This window comes from Scleropages formosus, chromosome 13, assembly GCF_900964775.1.
Source record: "Scleropages formosus chromosome 13, fSclFor1.1, whole genome shotgun sequence".
Taxonomy (NCBI): domain Eukaryota; kingdom Metazoa; phylum Chordata; class Actinopteri; order Osteoglossiformes; family Osteoglossidae; genus Scleropages; species Scleropages formosus.
Window position 1 is genome coordinate 21,044,608 of NC_041818.1, and position 11,286 is coordinate 21,055,893.

The 11,286-nt window shown below is 55.7% G+C and overlaps 1 protein-coding gene across 3 annotated transcripts in view; it reads right to left on the reverse strand.

Annotated features, from left to right (window-relative positions):
- The window catches only part of ppp3cb (protein phosphatase 3, catalytic subunit, beta isozyme), a 35,079-nt gene extending 23,793 nt beyond the window's left edge, over positions 1–11,286 (reverse strand). For 2 of the 3 annotated variants that reach the window (XM_018733189.2, XM_018733191.2), the window contains exon 1: positions 11,048–11,286. In XM_018733189.2, the coding sequence (XP_018588705.1) occupies positions 11,048–11,102 (55 nt within the window). In that variant the 5' untranslated portion in view covers positions 11,103–11,286. Of the gene's footprint in view, positions 1–10,362; positions 10,467–11,047 lie in introns of those variants that run through there. The other variant, XM_018733190.2, reaches the window with a different exon arrangement.

Here is an 11,286-nt window from a genome sequence, read left to right on the forward strand (position 1 = left end):
AGACTGCGTGCGGTTGCCGTGTGTGTTCTGCGCGCGCGAGCGTGCGTGCGTGCGTGCGTGCGTGTGTGGAGGTATCGGGGTATGTGCCTCGGAGGAGAGCGCGAGAAAACGCAGGCGCAGTGCATGCGGCGCGAAGCTGCACGCGTTAATGAGAACGCTGGCGAACGCGCCTGGGTGCGCGTGTGACACCTCTTCTGTCACGTGTGCTCCTTCCAGTGAAAATTTCCACGTTATTTTTATTTATTCATCTCGCCGACACGACAGCCGTCCCCCAAAAACAACTTACGCCGTTAACGCTGTTTTTTTCGGGTTGTAACCATGAGAGAGAGACGAATTATCGTTTGCTCATTTACGCAGCTGGGTAATTTTTACCTGGAGCCATTCAGGGTAAGTACCTCTAAGCACTGCGCCACCTGCTGCCCCCTGCTCATTATGTACGTATACACATATCAGCGTGTATCGCTCAAAGGCACCGATCGCACTCTCTCCCACGGAGGTGGGTGCGTGGGGGGGGGCTCACTTCTGGTGCTTGTGCTCCGTTACTGTGTTTTGTGACACTGCGCAGCGCGATCACGTTCTCTGCGATCGTGCGCACCGCCATGCCGCGTTCTCTGACACTGTGCTCCGTGGACCTCTGTGATGGGGCTTGTCTCCGGAGCGTGTTTTCTGGCATGCGGGGGCTGAGATCCATCGCTCTCTGGCGGCACACCGGGGGGAGAGTGGGCGGATCCTTAGCAGCTGCACCGCTGCGGGCGCCGCTCGCCGCACATCAGCACCGCACTCCTCTCCTGCTCCCGCCAACTCGCCCCCCGGACCAGCAGAGCACCTCCTCCCCAGAAATTCTCAGGAGATTCCTCCATGTGACATATATGGTGCCGTGCACAGAAAGGGCTGAGCGATTTATTTCTTGAGGTGGAGGTGATGTACTTGATCATGCGATGGGGAGATCGATGTAGCCCGAGGCTCTAGGGCAAGACAGAAGGTGTGCCTCATTCTCCCTCATTCTCCCTCTGCTCTGGCTGGCCGGGGCGACGGGGGTTCGCCGCTCGTCATCGCAGCGTTTCACGATGACAGCAAATCAGGATCACAAACGAACCTGGTGCCGTGTCCCTCTGACAACTGCCAAGTGTAACTACGAAGCTTGGAGTACGTGACACACTTTGTCTTGGCATTACGTGAAACGCTGGCATCGCAGCGCCGGCGCACGGCAGCCGAACGGGAGGGGGTGCCTGTTTAAGTGGAGATCAACGGAGGAGCAGATGGGAACGGAGACAGCGGGGGGAGCAGGAGGGAGCCCTGCGTTCACTTGGGCAGAGAGGAGCCGTGCCGGATGTTGCCGGGCAACGGCAGCAACCGATGGAATGCAGCCAGCGCGGCAAAGCCACGGCATTCTTGCTCCCAGCAAACACAGAAGTGCGCGCACACGCAGACGTTAGCGCGCACGTGCCGCCGCGCTCTCTCTCTCTCGCACGCACACACGGACGCACGCGCTCGATCGTGCGCTAACACGCGCTCCTCCGCTGTGTCAGAAACACAGATGCTCGAGCGTGCATTAACGCACACACACCTGCGCGCTCTCTCCTCGCGACACTAAGATAACGCACACGTGCTCAAGCATACATTAACGCGCACGGGCGGATCTGGACGAAGAGAAATATGAAAACGAACCTCAGCTGCGTCAATCAAACCGAATGTCCTGCTTCTTCGAATCGTTAGTTATCAGTTTTACATTTCCATTTATCTGACACTTTCCTCCAAAGTAACTTATAATTATTCGCCTATTTATACAGCTAAGTAGTTTTTTACAGGAGCAACGTTAGGGTAAGGATCATGCTCTAGGGTCCTATAGCCGGAGGTGGGATTTGAAACTGCAACCTTCGGGTCCAAAAGCAGCAGCTCTAGCCACTATTCCCAGCTGTCCCCCTTGTTTTTTCTCTTCCGGTGTGACAAAGCACCCTCAATAAGTGTACCCCGTCACTGGAGCGCTCCACGAGCTGTCGCAGGGTACGAGACGCTGGGGAAGGCTTGCTCTTGTCATGGGGAGCATGCTCTCTTCAAGGGAGAGCCTCGAAGAGAGTGAGCCACGGGCGAAGGAAGAGAGGAGTTCCGTGCAGGAGGAAAGCGGAGAGCGGGACGAGGGACACGTACGGTAAATACGATTTGATTATGTACACGGATATGTACAGTAAAGCAAAGGCCCGGCCGAAATCTCTGGGGTCGAGCTGAGTGAATCGTGGTAAAAGGACTGGCCCATCGCTCACAGTGGTCTTGTAGGTGTTCTCCTTTTAAATGATCATGCCTGAGACGAATGAGACAGAGCCAAGGTGGTCCTGCACCCATTCCAAATAGTAAGCTTTCTGAGCACCATGTGAGCCCGTGCTGTACGATTAACTCCTTGGGAGGCTCTAACGTAGCCTTCTCGAGGTGCCGCACGCATCGTGACGCATCGGCCGTCTCCGTGCGGCGCGGCAGGCGGCGCCGGGGCCTCGCGTTGTCTGGGGCCGCGGGTTCGGACCCGGGTGCGAGCCCAGCTTGGTTTTCCGAGAGTTCGTGCACGGCTACTCCGGACGCTCTGGTTTCCTCTCGCTGTTCGAACGCGCTTCGGGTCAATCGCAGACTCTAAATTGCGTGTTTGTGTTTTGTTGTGTCGATCGATACATATCTGTAGTGCACCAAGCATCCTAAGTCAACTCGTACAAAGTGATCAGCTAAACACAAACTGACAATGATGTTTTTCGGTGTAATTGAAGACCCTGCAATCTCCATCGACTTTGGTACAGGCGTCCCTTCGTCATGGCGACAGGCCCCATCCACTGTCGACACGCTTCCCGTCCCTCGCCTGCTAACACTTCCCCCAGTTCTACGCAGTACACGCTCTCTCTTTGCATGCTGCTCTCTCTACGCGCGTAGAGATCAGCCACACTGTGCGCTCAACCGTTCGCTACACGTTCCGGCTTTCCACTTCATTTAGCGGACATGTTTTTCTCTTACGTTTTCCCGCTCCTCCTTTGTGTTTTGCGTGGAGCCCCATTCATGGTGAAGCCCCTGCTCCCACCCTCATAGCCTTCCAGGATGAGGAGCTGCTCCTCACCTCACCATGTGACTTCTCTCTGCAGTAGAGAATCCCTCCTCGTGGCACAAATCTACCACGGCAAGGGGAAGTGCCATCCAGTCAAGGTTGACTCCTAGCGACCGTCCACGAAAGGGGGGGTGCGGAAGTAGTTGACATTTGCCCTCTTCCATGCACGTCTTTGGACTTGGAGGAACCCCACACACAGCGTGAACGCGCAAATTTCAGAAGGACAGAGCTGGATTCGAACCCTGATCCGAAACCACAGCTACCTGCTCTGCCACATTGACCACAGCTGGATTAAAATGATGAGATCACGACTCTGCGAAGGGATATTCTCATTCCAAGCCGGCCAGCAGTCTGGATGAGTCTCCTCGGCTCCACACTAAACACCATTTGAGCGGAGCGGTAAGGATGGCAGGGGATCAGAGGTGTGTTTTCCCACAAACACTCACCTTCTCTTCACTACCCTGTGGCAAGAGCTCAATGTGCAGTGAACTGAGCTGCAGCATTTTCCCACAATCTCAGAGTCAGGCACATTGAACCAAACCACGAAAGCTCTCTCCAGGTAGAGTACCGGCGCAAAGCATGAGTACGCTTGCTGGAAACTACGAAGGAGTTTGATCCGGAAATGAGCCACCATGTTCTCCCAGCTCTTCTGCAGAAGTTCCCACTCACGTAGGACACGTATGGGTTGCTTTGCTTTCGCTCTTCTCTCCAGCAACGTCCTGGTGTGCTCAAACTTTCGACCGGCACGGCACGCATCAGCTGACAGCCAGCCCTTGCAAGCAAAGCCGGCGCGCTTCAGCCGGGCGACCCCTGCGGGCGCACCCGAGATCCCCGACCGTACCCTCCGCCTGGCGCCAGGTGGTGCCCGGACCGTCATCCTCCACCGAGGTGACACACGGAAAGGGGGACATGCGATCGGACCACGCCCACCTGCCCTCACTCTCCATCATTCCACAGAGGGAAAGAGCCATAGACACAGCGCCCACCCCCCCGACAGCATGCAGCTCCCAGCACCAGTTGGTCCATCTTGAGCCTAATGTGATGAACTCTAGGAAGCGTGAGGATAATATAATAAGGCGCTGCCAGGAAGACGGCCGGCACACGTAGTGTCCTCCATGTAAGGGGAGACAACGCGTTCTTCCTTCATCTCTCGGGAGCACGCACACGCAACGGTTTTTACTGCCTTTTCGGGCGTTTCGTCCTGCGTGACCAAGCCCAGGCGAGTGTGTGTGCGCGTATGTGGGTGTGTATGAGTGTCCTGGTGTCTCTCTCTCTCCCTCGCACTCCCTGTGTCTCACTCCCTCTTTCGCTCTCTCTCCCCCATCTCATCACCAGACCCCAGGGAGGCTTCATTATGTAAGATTCCTCTGTGCTCTAAAACAGTGCTGCAAACCAACGCTTTAATAATTCACCCGCAATGCTAAATAAAGCCCATAAGAGCGTATCAAACATGCGGGTCGCCGGCGTGCAAAGCAGCCGCTCGCCCTGCTCCGCGGACTGCGTCGCTACCGTCCGGCCGGGGCCTGTCCGAGGGCGGGGGGCCATCTTTCCAGCAGTTATTGCACACGATGGACACGTGTTCGTGTGTGCACGCCGGCATCCGTCCCTGCTTTCGGCGTATGCATGTGCGCAACTGCACATGCACGGTGGAGCACACATATGGTGACGCTGGCTGGCATGCGCAGAGGCAGACAACTGCAAAACTGGCCTTCACACACCCACAAACACACAAACACACCCAAAACCGCTAATATCTTCTTATTTCCATTAATTCATCTGACACCTTCCTCCAAAGTGACTTCCAATGATAAACTATTGACCATGAATTGCCCATTCGGAGACTTGGGTCATTTCTACTGGAGAAATTTAGGATAAGCATCTTGCTCAAGGCTACTTGTGCAGGAGTGGGGAATCGAACCCGGGTCCTTCGAGTGCAAGGCGGTATGTACGTTTATGCCCTCCGGAATTAATCGAGCACATCAGGTAACTGGGATGAAACGTTACGTTGCAGTGCAGCTGTGTCAGTAGCTGGGTAAGGTAACGGACACAAGATCACCGGCACCACGGTACAGCCACTGTGGACTGTGGCAAGGGGGAGGGGGGACGGGGCATCCTGGAGGCAGGACAGCCAGGAGGAGGGCTGGCGAGAGGGATTCTCCTGTGTTCGGAGCTGAACTCTCTGCCTCCCTGTGTGGTCCGAGCAGCTGTTCTCCATGCTGCCTGCTGACACGGCTGCGTTCCTCCAGACAGGCCTCGCCGCGCTGAGTGGCGCCGTTGGCGACGGGGGGGGGTTACTGGCCGAGGAATCCGCAAACACTGTGTTTACACCCCCGTGCTCCTTCTAAGGAGCACAGTCCTCGCCGTTAACGTCGTGCGGCACGGAGTCAAGGGACAATCCCTAGTCCCCACCCCCCCAGGCCACGGAGACACAACAGACTGTCCGCATCTCAGGCTGAAGCATCAAAACACTCGCAGCACTTGTGGCATCTGGCCTCCTCCATACAGCACCTTCACTTAACTCGAGGTACCACTTCTCCAACATAACCTTAAAGAGAACCCCTCCCACCGACCCCCCCTAAGTGGGTCCGATTGTTCTGCAGGGTCCACAGCGCCTCGCTGGGCCCCACCAGTACTAACACAGATAATGCCCTAGAATCACACTTTGGAAAGTAGGCCACTCAAAGCCTCACTTGTTCCCAGACCCCAGAGGTGTCAGCCGGGGGACTCATCCAGCTTGCAATGGCGCCTCCTGCTGGCCACCACAATCCTCCGTGACCCGTTCACGTGGCCCATGCGATCAACCACCCGGTGCCGGGTCGGCGCGGCTTAACCGCAGCAAATCCCCTTCGGAGACGCTGGCTCACGACGCGGGACAAAAGCCGGGGTCCGGCCCGAGGGCCCCTGGGGCGACACCGACCTCAGCGTTCATACACACGCTTACGAGAACCCGAGCCTCAGGGGTCACCCGCCTCACGCAGCAAACTCTCACCAAACACGATTCAGGCAGAGTCAAACGCACACACACGCTTTACACACGTTTCACAGGAGATGCTCGACAAGGAGACACATTTAAGCACCGCTCCCTGCATTCCCGTCTTCCTCCTTGACGGCTGCTGCCCACAACAGGAGAGCAGAGCAAAGCGGACTGGGGGGGAGCGAAGAGCGACGAATCCGTGAGGACGAGCGAAGGGGCAGGCGAGCGTGATCCCTGGAACCCTCGCACACACGTAGCGGACAGCATGGGGTCACTGGTCATCCGTTTGCCAAGGAAGGCCAGTGAAGGAGGGGGAGACGGAACCTTTCCCCAAGTGACGGGGGTCCATCACTCAACCCAATTATACACCCACGTACGAGCTCCAGCTCCGCCGCCGCTGCTGACCCAGATCGGCCGAACAGCTTGCCGCGTCTCCGAAGGAGGCCTGCGAAGAGCTGCTCCGAGTGGTGTAATTAAAACACACCGCCTTCGTGGGAACTCATCCCTATTACCCGGGTGCCAGGAACAGCGGAGCACCATTGCCACCGCTGGTCCGCCTTGATGAGCACAACCTCCATCCCTCTCGCCTGTCCATCTCGCACCACTTGCCAAGAACTTTCTCAGGAGGGCCTAAAAATACTCTGCTGCCCACCCCGACACCCTGCGGAAAGGATGTAAATAAAGGTGCGCCTTTCCTGCTGGTGGCGCTGGCTTGCGGCTCTGGCACACGCTCCTTGCTACCGAACGACTTCCATTTTCATTATTCCCACCTTTCCAAACCTGCCAATAAACTGATCTTGGATGCTTGGCTTGGATGCTGGAGCGTGAGTCTCTCTGCCTCAGATGAAAGGAAAAAATATCAGAGTACCCTTAACCAACTTACTGGGCACTGTCTGTGCGTTAGGTTTGGCCTACATGTTATTTTAATGTGTTAAAAATGAGGAACGGAACATATTTACTCTGTTTCCGCCTCATTGGCGGCAGCGGTAGCACGGAGCCGGGGTGGATCTGACGATGGTCAGGCGTGAAGGGAAGGTTAGGGCGCGATGACAGCGAGACGAGCGCTTGTCACCGCATCGCGTTTTCACAGCTCGCAGACCCGAGTTGCCAGCTGCGCGACGAGACGCAGGAGTGCGCAGCGCACAAACTGGCCCGTTCTGACCCCGTTCTGACATCATTGTGCTTACGATAATGTGAGCCTCTCTGCTGGGCAACAACCTCCCCCCACTCCCCCGCCGCCCCCTTGCCGTATCATTACTTCATCATGTGTAACGTTCATGCTGTCCCCACTGACATGTTGCCATGGCGTCATCGACAACAGACTCTTCCAGAGCCCAAGTCTCTCTCCGAGGGCTTCGGAATTCCAACCCAAAGAAGGCAAAGAGATCAGAAAGTCGCAAGTCCGCTCCGGGAATTAAGTTGGCAGCTCTCGCCCCCACGTTGTGGCCATTTTTTCGACCTCATCGCCGACACCCAGCGCGCTACAAGGGAATCCACCGCATCTGGAGCGCCGCGCCACGATCCAAAAGTCCGCGCTCGGCGTGGCTCTCCCCTGCGGGCTGCAATCTGCAGACAGAAGCGGAGTTCGGAGCGCAGAACGAAAGCAGCGCCGGGGGAGGCTTAATGAGGCCGCATCCATTGTGCGCGCAAGACGGCTCGTCATCCCGGTGAGCGGCGCTGGCATGTTTGTGCCAGAACACCGTGTGTCTGCGGCGAAGAGAGAGCAGCTGTTCGTCCAGCCCTGCCTGCCTTAACACCTGGGATGAAGGAGAAGTGCCTTAGGAATGAGTGCTCTGCCACGAGCATCGCGCCGTCTGCAATTAGTGCCGTAATTTATTCCACAAATGGACTTGCTGAAACCTTTACTGTCTGTACTGTGCAAAGGGAACACACACACACACACACACACACACACACACACACACACACACACACACGCTCGGTGCATCAAGACCAGATTTTTGTCTTCATTTCATATTCTGTATTCGAGCAATTATGCAAACATTATCATGATGAAATCTCTTGCTGTAATCGCAAAAAAAAAAAAAGAGCTTGTGATTTTTTTTTTTAAATATCAAAATTAATCTGTTAGCACTGACCTTTTACCGAAAATAAACGGAAAGGCCGGCGCTCTTTTAGTTCAGCGCTTTACAGAACTTTTTTTATGCCATGACTTTGGATGCATCCCGCAAAGATATACAGCACACACTCTATTTCATATTACGCTTAACAGATCATAAGGCTTTTTGTCTTTATGATAGCCAAGATATATAGGACACAGTACGAAATCTCTGCATCGCACTAAATGTTCGCACCTTACTGTGTGCCACATAACTTTTTCCGTGTATATATAATACAAACAAAGCCAAACTGTGCACGGTACATGGCACAAGCCCCTGACATGAAACGCACACGGTCCTTGAATGAAAACCACGCAAGACGCACTCCACACTGGTACAAAACATGGTGCTGTACAGCACCTACAGCAAGGAGCTGCGCCAAATGCGACCCGTCTAGCAGGTTCTGTGTCCTTCACCTAATTCCTCACTGCTTTCTCCTCAGATGACACCGCATGATTCTTCACATCCTTCAACTCACTGTCTTCCCCATCCACTGATTCCACTTCTCCACACACCTCTCTGTTTCTTCGGTGCCCTCGTTCCACCTTTCCAAACTTAAATTCTCCCTGATCGTACTCCTGCGGTGATCTTCAGATCTCTTGACTCAATTCAGGCATGCCTTCAAGCGCTCCTCTCCTCCCGCATGTGGAACCGAGCATGACGACATGGTGCCGAGAACAGCTGGTGCCCAAACTGGATGTATTCTAAGCACCAGAAGTTAAATTGCGAGTTTGGCAAGCGCTTTCCAAAGGACTTCTCTCGCAGCTCGACTTCCTTCACGCATTTCCGATTCCGGAACTCCATGAATCAAGTTTTAACGTATGTTCATGACCTGGAAACCATGTGTTGAAGCAAAGTGCTCTTTACACCTCACTGTGACCTCTCCAGCTCTGGAGAGCACCTTCTTGTTGCGTTACATGTGTTGTGCTTGTGGGCCGGCACCCCATGAAGAATGACACTACAGACTCTTGGGTTCCACCGGTGGATTTCCGCAGTTTGATGTCATTTCAAGGTGTAATATTTTTGGGGGGTGCTGTTCTGGACTTAGGTAATGGGAGCACACTTGAGTTTATGGATATCAGGTACAGTCTTCCTCTAGAGATCTCTACCACACACACACACACACACACACACACACACACCACAGACAAGTGCTCCAATTCCCAACCCAACTCCCATAGCTCCTCTGTCTCCTTCCCCACTGAAAGCCCCACAGGAACTGTCCATCTAGCATTATTACACACATCCCACTCCAGTACAGCACACATACTACTGTTTTGAATCTTGTGACCCCCCCCCCCAACCCCCCCGATTCCTCCCTTCAAGTCACCACACCCACACAATAATGCCCAGACACATTCCAGCACGCAAACACGCGCACGCCCTCGGACACCGTGCGTTACTGTACATTACTGTACATGACCGTCGCGCTGCCAACAGCTGTAACATCTGGGCCCCGACACGACGCGGGCAGCGAAGGCGGCTCATACACGCCCTCCGCGCCCGGCTTCGCTCGGTCGGATCGTCGCGCGGATGCGACGCTTCTGGAAACACGAGCGAAGAGCGAATGACTCGGAACTCGCGAAAAGGCGACTGGCTGTCCGTGTTCGGGGAACTGACGCGGTGCCGGATGGCCGGATGGCCGGATGGACGGGGCGTCATCGAAGCGCTCAGAGGCCGCTGCGCATCATTGGGAATAAAAACTGGGCTCACCGCGCTGTGCTCCATCAGGCGGAGACAGGGCACGATCATATAGCAGTAGGGTAAACAAACAACAGTGTGGCTATATCATCCCGAAGAGAAAGAAAGAGATGAGAAGCAGCGCGCGCACACAGCCCGCCGAGCCGAGCGTCATTCACGAGCGGTAACCGGTATCTCGGCCGGACGGGACGGAGAGTCGTGCGGCAAACGTTCGTTCGCGACGGTCCTCCCGCGTCCTCCCGCATCCACCCGCAATCCACAACGCAGCGCTTTCGCGGGTTCCGCCGCATCCTCGGCGCCCTCCTTCTTCTCCTAGCAAAAACGAGCATCTCCCCGCGACATTACGGGGTTTCACCTTGGCAGACTCACCGCGCCGAAGCCAAGCGAGCGTCAGTACAGCGCGCTCACGGACGCATGCATGCAGCGAGTGTACGCGTGCATGCGTGTGCGCGTGCAGGACGGTTAAAAGTCACCACGATTTCGCCTACCTTTAAGTCTTCCTTTTGCTGTCATTGTCAGTGGGGAAATGTCTCATCGGAGCGAGATGCTAATTGCATCTCTCTCTCCCGCTCTCTCTCTCTCTCTTACCCCCTCCCCCTCTCTCTCTCTCTCTCTCTCTCTCTGCCTCTCCCTCGCCCGGTCCCCCTCCCCCGGTCCCCCTCCCCCGGTCCCCCTCCCCCCCCCCCCCCCCCCCCCCCCCCCCCCCCCCCCCCCCCCCCCCCCCGCGCTCCACGGTGTCCTGTAACTCCACACGTATTCGCCACGCGCACATTCCCCACACTTATGTTACGGAAGTCCCGCAGCATCACCGCCTCGCGCAGCGGTCCACGGCGCATCCGGAACACTTGGCCAACCTTTGGGAAACCGTGAGGGCGGAATGCCCCTCGAACCGGAGACCCGACCCACCTCTAGCGCTGGAGCGAAACGCAGCGCAGAGTCACTCCGGGCTCATCAACGTCTTACGAAAAGCAGAACATGATCGATGTGTGTGTGTGTGGTGATGAACTGATCCTTCCAAATCTGGACGTCAAAATGAGACGCAGGAGTGGAAACACGAACACGTAATGGATATCTTATGCATGCGCTTTGTAATAAAAACAGCAACAAAAAAAAAGAAGCTGATAAAGTGGTGAAACATACATGCAGCAAAATAAAGCAGCAGGCTGCACCTACATTTGACCACCCGGTCAGTGGCATTTAAGACCATGTCAGTGCTGGACATCTTCATGGGCAGTTGCTGTCCAGACGCGTGCGGGGTCTATTCCTCGTGTGGCGCGCACTGTCTATTCGCGGGTCGTGGGCACTGCTGCGTGAAGCACTGGCCGCTCGAGCATCACTCGATGCGCCCCTCCGTGGACCGCTGCCTGCACTGGGGAGGTGTGCTGCTGCTACCCGGGGAGGGTGGATGCTGG